The sequence below is a fragment of the Caretta caretta genome, chromosome 3 (genome assembly GCF_965140235.1).
Source record: "Caretta caretta isolate rCarCar2 chromosome 3, rCarCar1.hap1, whole genome shotgun sequence".
Lineage (NCBI taxonomy): Eukaryota > Metazoa > Chordata > Testudines > Cheloniidae > Caretta > Caretta caretta.
Window position 1 is genome coordinate 167,541,363 of NC_134208.1, and position 21,882 is coordinate 167,563,244.

Consider the following 21,882-nt stretch of genomic DNA (forward strand, 5'->3'; position numbering starts at 1 on the left):
ACAATTCATTAATAAGGGAGAGTGCACATGGAGAATCTATCATTTGTGCATTTATAGGTGAACCCATAATTTAGGTGCTGAGAGCCCAGAATTTATTAACTGGGGTGGTCAGTTGATTTTGTTTATGGGAAACAGCGATTAGCTAGGAGTGTGGGTTGAAGGAGCATTGATTTATGGGTGAAGTTATGTAGATATGGCAATATATGTTAAATAGGGGTGGTTTTAGATGAGGGGTATACAGGCCCTCCAGACTAGCAGACTTAGTTTTTCCCCCCATTGTAAATAAAGGGTATGTCAACACTGCAAAAACAGACCCGGAGCAACAAATCTTAAAGCCCAGGTCAACTGACTTGGGCTCACTCATACTGCGGGGCTAAGACTAGCAGTGTAGACGTTCCCTCTTGTGCTGAGTCCAGGCTCTATAACCTGGTGAGGGGGTGGATTTCGGATCCTGTGCTCCAGCCAGGACCAGAACATCTACACTACTATTTTTAGTCCCATGCCGCAAACTCTGCGAGCCCAAGTCAGTTGGTCCAGGCTCTCAGACTTGCAGCCACGCGTCTTTTTTTTGGCAGCGTAGACCTACCCATCATCACATGTTTTCCTATTAGTGTCCTGAGAAGTGGATGGCTTAGCTATACTTGCCTGTTTAAAAATAAACAAGAATTTCACAAGAGAGGAAATAATGGTTAAGATGTTAAGAAAGTTCACAAAAATAAGTGACAAGGTCACTTCTGAACTAGTCCTTAGAATATTTCCCAATTTCCAGCTGGATGATACATTGAAACTGTTCTGTGGGTGGGGCAAGGCCATGAATGGATTCATTTTTGGGGAAGAGAAGGTGGCCATGATAATGCATATAGAAAGAAAGACTCCCTAAGTCACTTGTCTAGAGGATTTGGCAATTGGTGTAGGGGGAGAGGTTGGTACGATGTGTATATGTACATGCTTGCAAGGTAGAAGAGGGGCCACTGCTTGTTTGGAGATAAAGGAACATTACACATTTGTATTGTGACGCAGCTAACAGGGGATGAGTACTCAGGGTTAAAAAAAATTAACAGGCCAAATTACCGTACTTGTGTACACCCCATGCAATCCCACTGGGTTCAGTGGGATTGCACATTGCTTATAATGCTGTATTTGGTCCAGTCTAATATTTTCTATGGAGTGAGGTTTCAGAATTAATATGGCATCCTATCTGAGCATACTGTTAACATCTACCACCATACTAGTATGAATAATGATTATGAAGGCCATTAACCCTCATCCTTCAAGCATCAGCTACTATGAAGTGATAAATAAAGTTGCAAACAATTGTCCAGGTCTAGCTGAGGAAATTTGCACTCCTCATAAGATTACGGACCACTGCCAGATGCACTGGCTTGTTCTGGTGTAGGCACTCCTCTATTCACATGTAGTTTTCTGCTTGGAATGGAGTTTCAGATGCTGACTCAACCATATTGAAAGATTTCTTCATTTTTATACACAGAACTCCAACAAATGAAATCTTTATACATAAACCATATTGAAAGAAAAAAATCTCTCTCTCCAAGGTACTCTGTTTCAGAAAAAAACTGTACAAAATAGATGTTGATTTTCCTACTCTCTGAACTTTAGAAATGCTTTTTGTTAGGTTGTTCACACTCTCTCTATTTGTTGTTAAAATACTTTTTACCTCTGGAAATGAAGCCTCCATCTTTACACCCAGGTTTTGAAACACTGAAGTTAACAGAAGCCAAAATAATGAAATGAATTTAAGTACTAGTCCCCTTCACTGTAGTGTCCAAGTGTCTAAAGAATCATAACCAAGATTTTAAAAGGAGGGTGCTTAAAATTAGGCTGTTGAAATCAGCAACCTGACTTTTCAGAAGGGCTGAACATCCAAAGCAGTGTATTTAACATCACTGGGAGCTGTGGCTACTCCGCCCTCCTGAAAACTAAGGCCTCTGATTTCAGGAGCCTAACGTTAGGCACTCTCCACACACACACACTTTTTTTTTTTTTAAATAAGATTTGGCCCTTAACTAGTGCACCACGCAGTTTAAAAAGGCAACTGAGAGCCTGTTCATTGATCTAGCGGGGTCATTGACAATGCCATGCAGGAAACCCAAATTCATCTTCCGAAGCCGGGTTTGCAGGACTGCTACAGAGTCCGCATTTATAGCCCCTGGGAACTAAAGAGTCAAGAGTGAGAGAATGCTACAGATCCTTCATAAGTAAATCCCTTCATCAGTTCCCTTTCAAAAAAGGGAGTCCTAAAATGATTTAAAGGACCCGCAGTCATCCCAAGGCTCCAGAGTGTGTGTGTGGGCGGGAGGTGGCAGAATAGGACTTGGAAGCACTTGCATTTAACAACGTTAAACATGCCTGGAACAGGAATACAAGTCTAGACGTTTGCATAAATCAGGGGGGGGGGGGGGGAAGTCACAGTTGAGTACTAGTACTGCCATCTAGAGGATTTGAATATAATTATTTCTCGTTTTCAGTGTTGCTTTTGAATTAATTGTTCTATCCCAGTAATCTGGTTAGATTATAGGCTTTAAGAAAGGACAGCAACCTGGAAACTACATTTATGCCTGACAATGTATATCCTGTAGTTGCAAGCACTATAGAAAATTACTATATCGGAATAAGAAAATATACTTCTGTATTTTTTCAAGTTTGTTCACTTTCTGCATTCTACAGAACACAGTGTCTAATCAGTTTCAGTTTTTCCTTAATAATCAATGTGTTTCTCCCTTCCTAAAAAGGGCCCTTGTAAATTTCACATGGAGAAGGAGAATGGTCCAGGAGTCAGGGCACTAGCCTAGCACTTGGGAAACATGGGCTCTATTTCTTACTCTGCCACAGACTTCCTATGTGACCTTAGGCAAGTCAGTCACTTAGCCTTTTCTCTGTCTCAGTTCCTTATCTGTAACATGAGGATCGTACCAGCACTTCCCTACCTCACAGGGGTGTTGTGAAGATAGCTAGACTAAAGGTTGTGAGTCACTCAGCTACTATGATAGAGGCCACATAAATACCTAAAATATAATCAAGTAGCAGAGAGATCCTTGTAAACATTTTACAAAGGAATTTTTAAAAAGGACACACGGTGTGAAGGTTGCACATTGGAATCTGGGGTTTAGAAAAAATAATCAAACAGTGCCCTTTTAAAAGTCATTACGTTTAGATATGATAGCTACCTTCAGGGGCTAAACAGCTCAACAGTTTGTTCCCTTGTTTGGACAAGCAAAATAGTCAGTCATTATTATATTAGCTTCTGTAAGTTTTAAGAAACTTAAATCAACACATACATAGAATATACTATACAAGTAATTGTGAGACTTAAACATCAAGAGATTCTAAGAAAGGCCACATAACCTGTAGCCTTCTAGCACTGAAAGCTTTTGGAGGGTGTTTTATTTGTTTTTGTTTTTTTTTAAATAGTTTATAAAAAAACCAAAGAGGTCAGATTATATCACAGAAGAAAACCAACCCTCAGAACTGCAGTCAGATAAGCTGTCAATCAGGGAATCAGATAAAGGCTCAACAGGACCAATCAATTCAGATCCATCATGCACCTCACCACCCTGAAAAAAGGAAGAAAAATATGCATTTAACTGTTATGTACCAGGTACAGTCTCATTATCGTACAACAGCAAAGAAGGAGGACGTGGTCAATTGGGTTTAAGAGATCTATTCAGCTTCCAATTTGTTTAACTTTAAATCAACTAGTCATTGAACTGAACTAATTGAATAAGCTGAAATGAAGAAAATATTCTCCCTGTATTTGCTGTAGAGGTTACTATTGTCAAAAGCTGGTTCTGCACTGCAACAAACTCTGGTTCCAGATGCTTAGCCAGTGAATTCCACCAGTTCAGAGGTCTGACTTCTTAAAAACGTGGCAGCAAACATGTATAGTAGAACCTCAACGTTACGAACATCTTGGGAATGAAGGTTGTAACTGTGAACAAGATGTTATGGTTGTTCTTTAAATAGTTCACAACTGAACCTTGACTCAATACAGCTTTGAAACTTTCCCTTAATTTTTTAGTAGTTTATGTTTTACACAGAACTGTATTTGCTTGGGGGGGGGGGAAGGGTGTTGTCTTTGCTGCTGCCTGATTACATACTTCTGGTTCAAAATAAGATGTGTGGTTAACTGGTCAGTTCGTAACTTTGGTGTTCGTAACTCTGAGGTTCTACTGTACTGTTTAATATTATTTTTGTATTTAATTTAAATTCTTTTAATATATTATAGTAAGTTTATGCCTTAGCATAGGTTTATTTTAAAAAAAACTACTGTATATAATTTTTTTAAAATCCAACTTAAAATAAAAAAAAAAGTCTACTGATCAGACACCGGAAGTCTGGTCACTACAGGTGTGGGAGGAACTGACTCATCACCCAAGCCAGCCTCTACTCAAGTGGCCCTAGCTCCCAGCCCCGGCTTTGCAGGCGAGTCCCTCCTAACCCACGCAGGGAAGGGGGGAGAGGGGAAAAGCAGCAAGTGATGGAGGGAGACGGAAAGAGGAGCAAATGGGCACAGGGCCTCAGGGGGAAGGAGCAGAGGAGGTTCCGGCATTCCTGCTGTAGTGTCCGGTTTTTAAATGTTACAAAGCTGGCAACCCTAAGTACAGATGCTTTTTCTAATTTAAGATGGACACTCAAGTACTTTAGGTCATAAATTTATTTTTCTTAAGCAAGAAAGGGGTTTTTATTGTGTGTTTTTAAACCACACAAAACCTAATCAAAATAGAAATATTTTCAAAAAATAACCCAAGGACAAAATGCAGTTGTTGCAGTACAAGACAACAAAGTGGAACAGTCCAGCCTATTAGCAGTGTCAATACCAAAGCTGGATGTGAATTAAAATAAGCATTTTAAAATTCATTTTTCATAACGTGTTAAAGGTAAAAATACTCACCTATATGAAGTATGATTTTTATCTTTATATCACTATAAACACATAGGCTCTGAACTTCAGACATCTATGCAATCTCATTGATTTCAATTGGACTATTTATGTATGTAAAAGCAGCAAAGAGTCCTGTGGCACCTTATAGACTAACAGACATATTGGAGCATAAGCTTTCATTGGTGAATACCTACTTCGTCAGAGGCATGTAGTGGAAATTTCCAGAGGCAGGTATATATATTTATATTTATTTATACAGGACTCTTTGCTGCTTTTACAGATCCAGACTAACACAGCTACCCCCTGATATGTATTTAAAGTTAATCATGTATATATGTGTTTACAGGATTGGGGACTAATAATAAAACATACATTGTAAGAAGCTTTTAGATTTATCTTCTGTAAATCAAAACATTTTAAAATGTTACTCTGCATATGGTGCTTTCAATATGGAAAGAACTATATGCTGGGATTTTTATATTAAAATCCCAAACAAGTTAATTACTGTCCTAAACCACATCCTGGAGTTTGGTTACCATAAACAGTTATGCGCTGCAAAAGCTGTAGTGGTTTGCACATGGCTTCCTACATACAATATTTGTTTTGTTACAGAACTGTTACAATCCCTAATGACAGTCAATACTGAAAAGTTTAACTAGTTTTCCCTTGGTTCAAAGTATATTAATAGCAGCATAAAAATACAGAAATAGTTATACTTTATTATTTCCCTCCAGAGCATCCTGGATCAAATAGCATTGGTATTGCTTTCCAGACCTCCAGTATGTTTAATAAGTCAATGAAAAAAAATCAAAGCCCTTTCCCTGAGCACCCTACAGAATACTGGCAACTTAACGAGTAAGGACACTGTACTTACCCTCTAAGGGCACCACTTCCAGCTCCCAGCCAAGTCAATGGAAAGACTCCCATTTACCTTGAAGAGGGCATCTGATCAGGCCTAAAGTCACTTCACAATTTACGGAGTAAAGGAGCAGCAGCATTAAAACTTTATTTGTATCGCTATTTAGACAAAGCACATCTGAATTATCACAGAAGTATTAACAAACCTTAAAAAAGTCTTCAAACTGTTTGCTCTTATATAGAGCAGGGATGTTGGCAGAAAACTGCAGCAGATCTTCAGCACATTGTCTTCTTTCTTTAATCACAGATTCATCAAACCTCCCTAGAACAGAAATATGAATTGACATTTTTTTAGAAATAACTAAAGCGAACATTTACTTTACAAGAAACCCTCAGAAGAGAATGCCCTGCATCTATGAGAGTCACTCAAATGCTTCAGGAGAGACTGTGCAATCTTCACACTTCGGAGTCTCAATTGTCCCTAGAGTCTTGTCTTCTGCAATCCACTTAAGTGATGAAAGCTGGCAGCCATGACAGGAATCCTTGGCTCTCTCGTTCTAAGAATATGTGAGGCAACACTCTTGATTAGCCAAAAGACACTAACATATGTCCACTGAGATCTAAAAGTAACTGATACACGCTCTATTTGACAATACACTCGTCAATGTCAGTCTTAATTATGGCCCCAATCCTGGAAGGAGCTGAGCACTCGCCACTCACTCTCCAAAAAGCATGCAGGGAAAGAGTAGAGGGAGTGCTACTAAAATCCAGATGATAGATCTCCATAATATTCTCTCTCTATTGCCTTGGAAGTCCTTTACGGAGACGATAAGCAGTGTCAGGGACACCCAGCCATGTTGGAGCCACGCTGCCAGTCACCAAGAATGGTAACAAAGAACTAGCCTTCCCTCCAGGATAGCTCCTGGCTCCACGCAGGAGGGTGTTCCTTTCCTCATGGATACAAAAGGATTGCAGAGCTGCGAGGCAGCACAGCCTTCAAAATTCACACTGCTTCCCCATGCCATGCCCCAAGTCCCTCCCACCGAAGGAGAGATTATTAAGGCTCACCTTAGAGTCCCCTCCTTCCCTTCCCTCCCAACGACTGGGGGAAGCAGTGAAGGAATAATCTGGCCTATTAATTATATGCACACACTATGCAACTGAACCTCACTTCCTATAGGCTTTCATACCAATTATGTCACAGCTACTTTATCATGCAAAATAGACAGTTACAAGTTTAAAACAAAAGATAAAGGGACAGAAGTTAAGGGGAACAGACCAGAGAGCACAAAATAGATGGCACGCACTTCTGCATAGAGGAACAAGAGACTGGGAGACAAATTCAAGAAAAAGCACCTCCACTGAAGCATGGCATAAAATAAGGCTGCCTGACAACACTGAAAGCTAACTTTGAAAATGACTGTAGAAAACCACATAGAACAAAAAAACCAAACCTCATTTACATTAGGGGCATGCAAAAAAGACTAATAATAATAATCCAGATAGAAAGTGTCAAAGTAGGATTTTTTTCAGCAGTCCCTCAAATGAACCGTTTCCACATGGTAGTGGGGAAAAGAAAAAGCCCCTCTCCCCCGCACCACCCCCAACCAGGATCAATGTCTAAGTTCACAAAGCAGCGTTTGGTGTGTGGAGTGGTTTGTTTTTCTAAACTAACAAGGACAGAATATGGAGGGAAAAAAAATCTCACCTCAGTAAACTGCAGTGACTGAAATCGCATGGTCTTACAAGTCTGAACGCTAAATACAACAAACATACTGACTTAAATAACAGAAACCCTGCTGAAAAAGACGTCAAACAGCCAGCTAAGTTGGAACCTATAACATCGACAAAAAGCACACTGCGCATTTGAACTATCCCATTAAAAGTTTAACAATTGCAATGCTTTTTAGTTCTTTAACTCATGCCGTCTCTGTAGGGCCACTATCAACTATAATACTCGGCGGTCAGAGGTAGAAATATCAGATCGCATTGGCTTGTCTGTGCACTATATATAAGCGCACCCACTTGAGTAAAGCCATGTCACTGACAGCAGTCAGAAAAACTGATCACAGTGATGGCTCCCATTTCCTACACTCTCCTGCCCCACTCCCCCTCATATTCTCAAGTTGGCAATCTTGTTAACTGCTTCTATATTTGGATGGATCTGTCTCTAACGTCTCAACCATAAATCCTGCGGGGAATTCTGCACCAAAAAAATTAAAATTCTGGGTGCAATATTTTAAAATTCTGTAAAATTCTGCATATTTTTTGTCAAAATAATTCAATACAATCCAGCTAGTTTTAATTATTTTGGTAATTTATTTAAACTACAATGCAATGGATGGAGAATGGTAGTGGGGAGCATTGGAGGAAATCACCAAACCCGCTCTGTCTAATAATAACGTAGCTAGTATTGACCCTTTACTTGTAGTTGTTAGTCAACAAATATATGCAGCCATATGCTATGCTAAAATCATCACTGTCACCTTCAATTCCCTGCATCTCTTGGCCAACCTAAAATACAGTTTCAGACGCTTCAGGGCGACCACCATGTCTTCTGTTTTCTCTCAAGTACTGTGCACATCCATGATGCTACATAAACAAGAGTAATACTCTTGTTTTGCAAATATGTGAACAGCTGTACATAGAGATTACAATGGGTCAAAAACTGGTACCTCAGATTATGTTCCCTTCATGTTTCATGGTTGTGCGGGAATCAAAATGAATCTCTGCAGCCAAACTGAGAACGGTCATTTCCTAGAAACAGATACTAGGATACTTTAACGGTAACAGCCACATGACAATTCAAAGAAGTTTTAACAGCTGGCTCTGTTATCAGCATTTTAAATTCCCATGGTCCATGCCAATGTGTTTTTTCCTGTGAGGAGGGTGGAAAAAGTCCAGGTGAAGTACAGGAAAGCAATATGAATTTTCCCCAAAGGGTTTCATCCTGTGATATAACCAGCACTATTACACCAGAAAAAAAAATACACACACTACAGCTTTTCATTTTCAAAAGTTGTGGGACTAAAGCATGAAATATAAACATTCCAGTTCTGCAGATCTCTCAACTATTTATTCCACTAAAGGTGGAAGTGTATCATGGCTCTTCCATTTCCACACAGTCCTTGAAGCCTCAGAGTGTTCTCTTCAGCTCTTTAAGTGCTACAACCTGGGACTCTGTACAAGTTTAATATTTTCTGTACAGAAAATAAGAGCAGCTGTAACAACTGTTAAAGCTCATTTGTAAACTGCATCATCTGCTATTCTTTGTACTAAAATGACAAAGTTTTAAAAAATATACACATTTTCAGAAGTCAGCAACTAATGACAGTGCTAACAAATAACCAGTTTAAAGGCTACCGCAAAGGGGACAAAAATCACATGATGGAAGGAAGAATACAGAAAAGCATCAATTGCTAATGTAGAGTTAGAGGAAAAGGAATTAATATACAAATGGGACCGATCTTGCAGTTCAAAATAAAACACTACTCATGAAAATAAAATACCTATATGCAACAACTCAAAATATACCAACATTTCACTTTGTCCTCCACTAAACAAGCAACCATAACTGATCCTCTGAAGAAAGATGCCCTGAATAATTTTAAGAAATGCCTCAACTGGAATAAAAGGCAGCTTCATCCATTTTTATTCCTTTTTAGCTTTCCAATAACTTATCATTTTAACTTGTTATGCATTACCTCTTTTCCTGGGCTTTTCTGTTGCTCTTATTTCAAATGTGATTTTTTTAAAAGAAAGGCTCTTTGTACAAGAAGTGAAAAAGAACTACACTGAATACTTTTGTAGATTCTCTCCCCTTATATTCTATACTGTAGCCATTTGTGTGTGTATAAAACAATAGAATAAGGCTGTCTTTCAGAAGAGATTTCACCCACAATTCTACTCCAGCTCACAGGGCTTGAGCAAGACTGGCTAGCCTCAGATTTAAGATTTCCATCCATTTTAATTACTTTTAAAATCTCTCTCAAGAACTCTTAGTTTCTTTTTTGGGTATCTTACCCTATATGGCTTTATATAGGGATCTATTCTCCTCTCCACTCCTAGAGCATATCTTTGTTTTCCATTTAAATCTTGGACAGCAAATATCAGCTTTGAAAGCATCCTGGATAATGACCATGCTACTCTGTAAATTAGATACAAAATCAACTCGAGATTATATTGATAATATATTCTCCACTTAACTATGCAGCGTGCAAGTGCTGACATGGAACTGATATTCACCTCGGATCCAATTTCACAGATAAGCAAAATAAAAACAACATTAAATGCAATTCAGTCTCAGCTTTGGAAGAGAGCCAAAGCTCTCTGTGTACTTCAGAGGACTCTATGCAGGCATCCATAAAATCCACATCACAACTCAATTTTCTTGCAAATCACTTACATGTTTCACATCCACTATTAGTTATCAGAAGGAAACACCATTTTGTGTTAAATGCAACAGGATCAGGCAACATGTAGTGACACCTATAATTAAGGTTTCAGAGTAGTAGCCATGTTAGTCTGTATCCGCATCATGTGCCAGCAATGCCCCTCTGCCATGTACATTGGCCAAACCGGACAGTCTCTACGCAAAAGAATAAATGGACACAAATCTGACATCATAACATTCAAAAACCGGTAGGAGAACATGTCAAACTCTCTGGCCACTCAGTAAAAGACTTAAGGGTGGCAATTCTGCAACAGAAAAGCTTCAAAAGCAGACTCCAATGAAAAACTGCTGAGCTTGAATTAATATGCAAACTAGATACCATTAACGTGGGTTTGAATAGAGACTGGGAGTGGCTGGTTCATTTCACAAATGGAATCTATTTCCCCATGTTAAGTATCCTCACACCTTCTTGTCAACTGTCTAAATGGGCCATCCTGATTATCACTACAAAAGTTTTTTTCTCCTGCTGATAATAGCTCATCTTAATTAATTAACCTCATACAGTTTGTACGGCAACTTCCACCTTCTCTGTGTGTGTGTGTGTGTGTGTATTTATTCTTACTATATGTTCCATTCTATGCATCCGATGAAGTGTGCTGTAGCCCACGAAAGCTTATGCTCTAATAAATTTGTTAGTCTCTAAGGTGCCATAAGTACTCCTGTTCTTTTTACCTATAATTAAGGTTACCTTACACGCTTCATTATAAGACCCTGATTTCAGTTGCTTATAAAAGACTTTGCAACTTTAACGATTCAGGCTGAACTTTTCCAAGCGGGGCATCTGCCTCAAAATGAGTTTTAATTGGAAAGTTTTAGCTGAACCATTCTCCGAATAAAGCAGGGGCTCCATGGGACAAAAATATCGTATATGATCATGTAATTGAAGTCTGTTATAACATATGTGCACAAGGGGGCCAAATTAAGATTGAACAGGCAATCTTAATTCTGGCATTTCCAGACTTTTAAGTGCTTGACTTTGCAACCTTAGCGTTCTTTTAACATAGGTTTTTGTGTGCAATAGTAAGTAGAGGATAGAGAAAATGCACAATGTATCTTGAAAAGACAAAAAACTGATGTATGTGGTAGTTCTACCAAGAGATACTGTTAAGGAATAAAGCCCAATGCTGCAGTCATTGTGAGTGCAGACCTTTCCTTGAAGTTTTCAGGATTTTTGAGCACAGAGCAGGGTCTGACTCATGCTTAATCACTGTGGAGAAACCACCAGAAAGCTCCTAAAACTATTACAATAATCAAGCCCCTTGAAGTATTTGTTAGCATTGAATTAGTATCCTGAATGAATTCAAAACATTAATAAGAGTGAGATTTTTACTTTCAGTCTATGTACATTTTAAAATGTCTAGCTTTAGACTGTTCTTAACTGAAAAGTTAAGTATTTGTAGGGTGCTATAAACACAGGTATGGTGAAGAGATGATAGTATTGCCACTGAATTATAGTTATTTTGAGGGGGGAAATCCTTAAATTTAGAATTTTCAGTTGTGAACACAGTGTTAACTTTGCCAATTTGAAATTTGGCAAAAATGGTTTAATCACTTTTAATCTTAAAAAAAAACAAAATTAAAATGGTCAAAATAATTCCATTTTAAAAATTATAGACACATATACATACAAGTGTTTGCTAGGTACTCCATATAGGGATAAGTAAACTGCCTAGTACAGGCAATATCCTGCCCTAGTATTGACAATATCCTCAACCATTCCTAGATACCACATGCATAATATCTTTTAGAAAGAGAATTAGTGGAATAAGAGGCCATAGTCCCATTTTGTCTTGCTGAGCACAAAGCTCTCTGAAATAAGAATACTCTAATTACAAAAATAGACCTGAACAGCTTTGGATTTTCCACATAAATGTGTAAGTAAACAAAATTTTGCACGATGATTATTGTGGCGTAATGCTCAAAAACCAGGAATGTTTCTAAAGGATTTGAGGAAGGGAGGTTCCTACTGCAATTAGGTTCAGAGTCAACTATGTAATAAATAATACATATGGGAAGAAGAGGTTTATTTTTAATTATGTGTCTTGGGGTTCAAGCTACAGAGCCTATTCTCCCTTTGATGTTTTAAAGGTAATCGGAGTTGTATGTACTTATTGAAAAGTGTGGGTTTAGTACCCTCTATGAAAAACCTATAGTAAGCTTAAGGTTAGGACAAAAAACACAAGCAATTCTACACTGAAGAAGACACCCAGGACAAACCCATTTCTTCTTAAAATGGAGCACATTAATCCACTTTAAAACCTTAACATTACATTTCTTGTTGGGAGTAACAGTTTTCAACTTTTTTTGGATTTATTATAATTATACAGTTTGTTCCAATACAACTTCCAATACCTGGAGTTGTTCCACTTTATTAGATGTCCATTTGATTTCACTTTTAAAGCTTGATCACCTACGTCAAAAATTAATTCTCAAATACTTCTTAAAAAATAATTCTTCAAGGAAACACATTTATAAACAGTTTCCATTAAATAACTCACATTTTCTGAAGCTCTTCCTCTTCTCATTTTTATTACTAAGGACAATAATATAAAGATCTGTGTTCCTAAGAGCTAGTTAGTTCTTGCTACTTATTCCTCACCTGAAGTTATAATCCTCTGATGCAATAAACGGTTGCTCTAGATATAATGGTGATGTCAAAAACATAATTAGATAAAACTGGGAATGAACATCAAATTTCCTAAGAGACAAAAAATTAATTTCCTAAGAGACAAAAATCCTTTCCTTCACTAAATAGTTTAATAATGTAATATAAATAGATCATTAAAAATTACAACCATCTTTTTGGTGTAAGAACAAATGTAATTATTTTGTTTTGTAGCTGACAGTATACAAGTGTTAGTCACATAGCTAATATTTGTTACAGATTGCAAACTCCTCAGAACAGGAACCTCATGTTTTTATGCCTGTAAAGTGCAACATACATCCATAAACATTCAGAGCATATAGTTCTTTAACTGAAAGCAAACAAGAGGATACAGTCTATGTTATTTTGATAACTTCAGTACAAGTCAATAACTTTACAGCCACAGAACTGTGATCCACCCATATCTCATTAAGATCCTCATAATAAGACAAAGAGTTAACTACTAAAACCAAGTAAGTTTTAGCAGTAGCATGTACAAAGGTGCAGCTGGCAGCTCCAGAATGAGATGTATTTATGATTCACTAGCTAATATTGAACAGTTTTAGAAATTCAAAAAGAAGGCATGCTTACCAAATACTATTGCTTTGGCAAAAGGCGGAAACAATTCTGTATGCCTGTTTACGTTTTTATGAATTTGCCAGAGATCTTTGTGCAGTTTCTTAAAGTCACTGTATCTCTTCCAAACAACAATCTGAAACAGAAAAGGGGGAAAAAAGCATTAATGAGTTTAATAGCTCACAGTGAGGTAATTGTTGCTAAGTGTGGCTGAAAGCAAGAGCAGTTTAACATAATTGCACTAGGTCATCCAAAAAGAGTTGCCAACAAACTCTTTACGAAAATCAAGATGCTAAACAGGTTCTAATTAGTATTTTTAGTGGTTTCTTTTAACAGCTAGCTTAGCAAGTTTCTCCATAGGGGAAAAAATTAGGCAATAATTTTACGGTCTCTTGTTTGTAAATCGTTCCACTTTACTTTTGAGTGCTCGCTACATAAATTCTGTCTTAATAAAGTTGTATTACTCCTACTTTAAAAGCTCATTTTGTGAGATGCACAGTTCCTTGATCTGACACACACCATGGCACATCAACCAAAATGGTTTTCTCTAATACTTGCACAAAGGGCTATATGGCCTGTTTTCCTTACCTCTGTATTCTAAGAGTCAGCAATTACTCAGGCATGCATAACATGCTTTTTGGGCAATAGACAGGATATACTGTGTAGCCCCTGCATCTGGCCTCAAATGCATTGTCTAAGGAAATATGAAGATTACCTATGGCAAGTGTCTTTTAGCTCAGAATCTTTCCTTCTCTTATATCTAATCCGAACAGCTACATATGTAATTATATATGATAGCCACAGGCAATCTTTACATATGTACACACCCTGTTCCACTGGCCCCTTTTGACCAACAGAACCATAATGTACAGATGAACTGAGGGGAAAAGCCTAACGGAGGTGATGAAGAGGGGAAGAATGATGCTGCCTTCAATCACACAGTGACTCAGTACTGCACAGGATGGGGAGTTATTCTACCTCCACCATACACAACAATACGTTGAGCACCAGCAGGTGAAAAAAATCATGGAGGGGAGAGAGACGAAAGAAGTAAAAACAGAGAATGTTCATGAGACAGGGAATCAGAGACAGAACAATTTGGCCCATAATATTTGTGTGTGTAAAGATCTGATTACCTATAAATGTAAGCATGAATTTAAATAGTTTGCCATGAACATCCCTGAACCAAAAATCCAACACCCTGTTCTGTGTAATCTGGGCAAAACCTTTGATTACAGGAGGGCAAGGAGACCACTGGTACATTATAACATTGGCAGGATAAGGATTTCTACATTACTATATTCAACAAAATTTAGCTCCACTCCGTAGTTCTACCCAATTGCTGAAAAGTACAAAAGTCAGCTATTAATACAGTTTCCACTGTTTCTTCCCAGTTATTTGTGTTTCACCCTACAATAGCCTGAACTATAAGTGGGGGGAAATTAGGGCCAGGAAAAGAATTCAGCAATTAAATCTGAATCTAACAGACCTAATAAGCTTTGGTTTATGAAAGAGATGAAAGCATTTTATGTGCCAGCTCTGAGTTCATTCAGGCCCTTTGCCCTGTCCTAATCCACATTAAATGTTAAGGTGTAACAACAGTGACAAAACACGTGAAGTATATGCAACAGCATATCCAATTATTTTATCAGTCAAATTCATCTCTCAAGTTTTATGTAGTAAAACACCATGAGACAGATTCCAAGTGAAATATTCCTTTAACTGATTTTAAACAGTTTACTCCCCAGGTAGAAATCTGAAAGTATCAAAATTAAGGACCAAATTTTGTTCATACAAACCAAATCAGAAGTGTATTGAGATATCAAGAATCAGATCTAGTCAAAAGGTTGTTGTGGTTTTCCCTCAATTTGACCCAATTTGGTAGAAAAAAACCCATATTTTGCAGAGGCCAGAGGACATTCTTAAACTCACTGGTAATGAGAATATGCATAAATCCCAACCCACACTAAAAATATAAACATTAAGGGGAGCTTGCTACAACATGGTTAAAGCTTCAGTGGTGTGGATAGACCTAACCATTTCTTCCAGTAGGCCATAATAACGGACTGTCCAAAGCTTTAATCTAGATACATCCCAGCCACTCTATAAATTTTAACCATGTTGTAACTAGCTCTCCTGATGCAGTTATGCCACAAACTCTACTATACTTTGGCCTGGTCTCCGCTACAAAGATAGGTTGACATAAGCCACTTTGCATCAACCTTGTTGTGAGTATCTACATTTAAATGTCTCTCCCACCAACGAAAGTGCTCCTTTACAGCGACACTGTAACACCACCTCCCCGAGCAAACATTGAGCCATGGTCGATATACTGAGGCCAACACAGTGCGAGTACAGATGCTGTGTTACCTACGTCAAAACTAACAGTCCTCCAGCAGCTGTCCCACAATGCCAGACACCGACCTCTCTGGTTGCAATCACGAACTCCATGGCCCAGAGTCAGAGAGACCGGAAGCCACCCACACACTTTAAAACCCCATGAATTTTTTAAATGCCTTTTCCTGGTTTTCCAGCTTGATGAGCTCTCTTAGCAGCTCTCCACTGTTGCATGCAACTGCCCAGCTGAAGACGCCAGGTACACACAGCAGACCCTCTCCAGCCTGGATTAGACAAGATATATTGGATCTCCTGGACCTGTGAGGAGAAGAGGCTTTGCAAGCACAGCTACGGACCAGCTGTAGAAATGTCGACATCTACAAGCAGATTGCTCAGGGGATGCAGGAGAAGGGGTACAACAGGGCCAAGGAACTGCGGCAAGCAGACAAGAAGGCCAGGGAGGCCAACAGTCCATCCGGTGCTGAGCTGAAGACCTGCCACTTTTACAAAGAGCTGCAAGCTATACTAGGTGGAGACTCCACCACTAGAGCACTGCACGGATACAGTATTTACAACCACGTTTGTGGATATCCGCAGCTATCCAAGGAGCTGCAGGGCTCTACAGGAGACGCAGACCACGGAGTGGAAGGGTCTCCTGTCCGGGAGCATGAGAGCCACTTGCACATACTAGCTTGACCAAGGACAGCTGCCCTCGAGCCTGGTGCCCACTCCAGTGGGCGGGGCTGAGGGCAGTAGAGCCACGCCAGAGGGACTGCCACGCGTGGCGCTGGCTCCTGCAAGCGTTGGCCCAAGATGCTGCTGCTTTCGCCGCTGCGGTTCCCAGTAGAGCCCTGCAGCTCCTCAGATATCCACTTTGCAGCCGCAGATATAAATTTTGTATCCGTGCAGGGCTCTATCCACCATCACCCCACACACCACCATGGATATCTCAGAGTCACAGACCCCTGCCATTAGCAGCAAGCACAAGGAGGAGGAGGAGGAGGAGGATGGGGGACATGTGACCAGAGAGGTCCACCTATGCCGTTTGAGATTCCACTGCAGTTCAGATGAGCACAGGTGAGCCTGATGAAGCGGAAAGAACCTCAGATAAGTGTGAAAATTTATTTCCTACTACAGTGGCAGATGCAGAAAAAGCAGAGGGAGAGGTACCACAGCATAATGGGACTTCTCTGGCAGCAAACACAGATGCTGCAAACGTATAGACCTACAGGTTCAAAAGTCACAGGCTCACCTCCCTTTGCAGTCCATGGAGAACTCCATTATAGCACCTCCCCACACCTCCCTCAACATTCAACATGGCATCAGGGATTGCATCCCTATGCCTACAACTCCACCCCATTAAGGACAACCACAGATTCATGTACATTGACCTATGAGAGCCACAGTTGCTGTACGCATAGCTAAAATGGGCATGAATGTTCTTTCCCCATCTTAAGCTCTGTTCCATAGATTTATTAAGTTTTTAGTATATTTGCTTTTTAACTTCTATTGTTTGGAAAACAATTCTTCTTTATTAGTTCCCAATATATGCTGCAGAATGCCTAGTGATACTGAAAGTACCACAAACATACAGCAAGCACCATACAATTCCTAACATGCCCCAAAACAGCAGGGCCAGGTAGAGCACGGTACACCACAATTAATTACTGTGGCTCACTATTAAAACAGTCTTTCAAAGCCTCTCTGAGCCGTACAGTTCTGTGTTGAGCTCTTCTAATAGCCCTCGTTTCTGGCTTTTCAAACTCAGCAGACAGATGATACACCTCCACTCTCCATTCTGGTGGCAAACATTCCCCCCTTTGCTTCTCAGATATTATGCAGGACACAACAAGCAGCTATAACCTTTGGGATTTTTTTTTCCACTGAGATCCAATCTTGTGAGTAAACAAAACCATCGCCCCTTCAATCTATCTAAAGAAGCACATTCAGCTGTCGTTCTCCACCTGCTGAGCTGGTAGTTGAATCTTTCCTTGGTGCTGTCAAGGTGACCGATGTACCCGCTTCAAGAGCCAGAGGAGGAAGGGGTAGGCTGGGTCGCCCAGAATCACTATTGGCATTTCAATGTTGCCAACGGTAATGTGTCAGTCAGGAAAGAAAGCCCCTACTTGTAGCTTTCTGAACAGTCCTGTGTTCTTACAGATGGGAGTGTCATGCACCTTCCATGGCCAGCCAACACTGATGTTGGTGAGGCATTCCTGGTGATCCAATAATGCTTGCAAAACCACAGAAAGGTAGTCCTTTCTGTTGATGTACTCTGTGGCAAGGTGGTCTGGTGCCACAGGAAGGACGTGTGCGCCATCTATCACTCCACTGCAGTTTGGAATCCAGTTGCTGCAAATCCATCCTCTACAGGGTCCTGCCCATTGCCAAGAGTCACAGTCCTGCATAGCAGGAGATGATTTGTGGCCCTGCACACTTGCATGACAACTGCCCCTGAAGTAGATTTTCCAGCTCCAAAATTATTTCCAACTGACCAATAGCAATCCACAGTGTGATTGCCACTCGCTTCTCCACTGTCAATGTGGCTCTCCTTTTGGTGTCTCTGAGCTGGAGAGCTGGGCCAAGCTCACCACACAGATCCAGGATTGTGGCCCTGTGCATCCGAAAGTTCTGCAGCTACTGCTCATCATCCCAAGCCTGTATTACGACACAATCCCACCAGTCAGTGCTCATTTCCTGGTCCCAGAAATTACGCTCCACCATCTGCAGATGCTCTGTGAACACCACCATCAGCCTTGCATTCCCACAGCAATGTCCTCCAGGAAATCGTCATGTCACACGCTGATTCAGTTTTTCTTACAGCTCTGCAAATACCACAGGATTTTGTGTCCTGTGCCTGCTACACTTATGACAACAGTACAGAGCTGAGCAGGCTCCATGCTTCTGTCAGAGATGTCAGACAGCAAGGAGGGCCACAGGGGTTGGTGAAATTTTTTTTTAAAAAAGGTATAACAATTATGAGACATAGATGACATTATGGGATGGATGCAGTGTAGTTGTAGCCGTGTGGGTCCCTGGTTATGAGAGAGACAAGGTGGGTGAGGTAATATCTTTTACTGGGTCAACTTCTCACTCACCTTGTCTCTCAAAATTGTGGGATGGAGAGTTACATGCTGGGAAGTTAACTCCTTACTCCCAGCCACCCTCGTGTGACTTGTTTCTGCCCCACCATACATTGCCAACAGTTCCCAAAAGACAGCGCACTGGACAGTGACGAGTTGCACACTGGGAAACCTACCTATGGTGCACTGCACCGTGCATTGACACAAGCACCCCTGGTGAGTGCCCGCAGCACCAACGCAAGAAGCCAAGTATGCATGTGCACAAGCGATATACTAACTGCAGTGTCTTTATGCCAACGAACTTGTGCCAGCAAAAGTTAGTAATGTAGGCACACTCTTTGCAGCGATCAGGCTCAGGAGAACAAAACAAGAAATCTAGGACTTCCCGAGGGAGAGGATCCCCTGGCCTAAGTTTTCAGAAGGGACTAATAATTAGGGATGCCTCAAGTTTTTGAGTGCCCAATCCAAGCTACCACAAGCAAAAGAGTCAAATTCTAATCGGGTGATTAATGAGCACTGTTTTATAGATAATCCCAGAACCACCACATAAAACTGCTCAAGAGAATGAAAAGTCCATGATCATGGAGAGGAATCTGGTTCGGAGGGAGGATGACAAACTGCAATCTGAGGACTAAAGAAATGCAGTAAAGGGTATTTTTCTGGTGAGAGTGTGAATATATTGTTAGTTGTTATAGTTAGGCTTGGAAGAATTCGATTTTTAAAGGTAAATGTCAGTAAACAATTTCACAAACCACACACAAACAGATGAAAAAAATATTTCCACCAATAATAATCAAAATTTACAGGTAGGAAAAGTAAGGAAAATGCTGTTTGAAAATGTAGAGTCAAAATCCAGTGATCCAAACTTCTGAATTAACCTGGTTACAAATGGACTAAAAAATGAACAGCAAAAACAGGTATGATTTGATTTAAGGATATTTACTTTGTATATTCGGACATGTGATGTTGACCACTTGTGTTTTCACGGTTTATAAAAGCTTTAAATTTTGAGTCTCTGTCTGCTGTCATTAAATAATTGTTGACACTCCCCCATAATTTCTGCAATTTTAAAAATAGAAAAAATGCTTAAGTAGTGATATTATCTGTTGAAATTGTATAAAAAATTAATCCAATTCTGCAAAGGCTACACTGTTCTGATGTGATAGGCTGTTTGTCATGGTTAGAATAATTGGAGCACTAGTAACTGTTTTACACACCTTCCTTCCACAATAAACAATGGTTTCTCCACCCTGGGCTGGACACACACAGTTATCATTACCCCTTTACTCCTTCTGCACACACGGCTTTACCTGATTATCTCCCTTCCCTCTCCCCACAGTAGTAGTTGGGGGTGCTTGATGTAGAAGTTGGTTGTGATGGGAGACGGTAATTTGGTAAAGGGTTACGTCCAGAAGGGCTGTTAAAAGGGGAGATGGAAGGCTGCAAAGAGAGGGAAGCAGACTGAAGGCTGCGGTGGATGGCCCATGAATAGCAGTAGTTGTAGCAATGTTCATGTTGTGAGTGGAGGAAATACGTATTGTAAAGTGGCTCAGCTTTTCTGGGTTTGTGTCAGGGGTGCTACATGTACAACATGCCTAACTGCTTCACAACTAAGTAGATGTATTTATTTTCTAGGGTTTTTAAAATGATTAATGGTGATAAGCATAGACCCTATTAGGGGGAGAGGATGGAAGAGCAGCTGCTGATAGTCCTTCAGTGACTGTACATAAATCTTTCTCTGTTGTGGGATAAAAATCTGATATAAAAGCTCCTGATGGAGGTTGGGTGCATACCTGGCCACTAGACAGGATTGTGTGCACTGTGCTTAAATGTTCAGTTATAACATGAATAATAGCTAAAAGTGATCCTAACTCGAGCATCTGAAAATTAAGATCTACTCAGGAGCCACCTATTTACTAAATTTTGGATAGACTATTTTTAAGATAGTCAACAACAAAAGTAGGACTCCTGAAGAAAAACTTCAGCCAGAGCTCAAATTTAGGAAGACTTCCTATTAAAAACGTAGGAGAGAAATCAAGTAAAAAACTACACACAAAATCCCGAGAGTGCATAAGAACTTATACTGTATGAAGTTCCACAACAACTGGCAACTGGCTTTTCGCGAAAAAGCAGGAATGTAAACTAGGGATGTCAATTAATCGCAGTTAACTCATGCGATTAACTAAAAAAAATTAATTGCGATTAATTGCGGTTTTAATCACACTGTTAAACAACAGAATACCAATTGAAATGTAGAAAAACATCCAAAGATATTTAATATATTTTCAAATATATTGATTTCAATTACAACACAGAATATAAAGTGTACAGTGCTCACTTTATATTATTTTTATTACAAATATTTGCACTGTAAAATTATAAACGAAATAGTATTTTTCAATTCACCTCATACAAGTACTGTAGTGAAATCTCTTTATTGTGAAAATGCAACTTACTTTTTTTTTGTTAGATAACTGCACTCAAGAACAAAACATTGTAAAACTTTAGAGCCTACAAGTCCACTCAGTCCTACTTCATGTTCAGCCAATTGCTAACACAAACAAGTTTGTTTACATTTATGGGAGATAATGTTGCCCACATCTTATTTACAATGTCACCATAAAGTGAGAACAGGCATTCGCATGGGACTTTTATAGCCAACATTGCAAGGGATTTATGTGACAGATATGCTAAACAATTGTATGTTCCTTCATGCTTTGGCCACCGTTCCAGAGGACATGCTTCCATGCTGATGCTCGTTAAAAAAATAATGTGTTAATTAAATTTGTGACTGAAGCTCTTGGGGGGAGAACTGTAGGTCTCCAGCTCTGTTTTACTCACATTCTGCCATATATTTCATGTTATAGTAGTCTCGGACGATGACTCAGCACATGTTGTTCATTTTAAGAACACTTTTGCTACAGATCTGATAAAAGGCAAAGAAGATACCAATGTAAGATTTCTAAAGATAGGTACAGCACTCGACCCAAGGTTTAAGAATCTGAAGTGCCGTCCAAAATCTGAGAGGGAT

At 39.6% G+C, this 21,882-nt stretch overlaps 1 protein-coding gene across 1 annotated transcript in view; it reads right to left on the reverse strand.

The window, feature by feature from the left end:
• Positions 1-21,882, reverse strand: part of RPS6KC1 (ribosomal protein S6 kinase C1) — a 109,274-nt gene that overhangs the window by 77,746 nt on the left and 9,646 nt on the right. The window contains exons 3-5 of the mRNA XM_048843151.2: positions 13,447-13,567; positions 5,965-6,080; positions 3,479-3,572 (exon numbers count right to left, since the gene is read on the reverse strand). Coding sequence (XP_048699108.2) covers positions 3,479-3,572; positions 5,965-6,080; positions 13,447-13,567 — 331 coding nt within the window. The remainder of the gene's footprint in view (positions 1-3,478; positions 3,573-5,964; positions 6,081-13,446; positions 13,568-21,882) is intronic.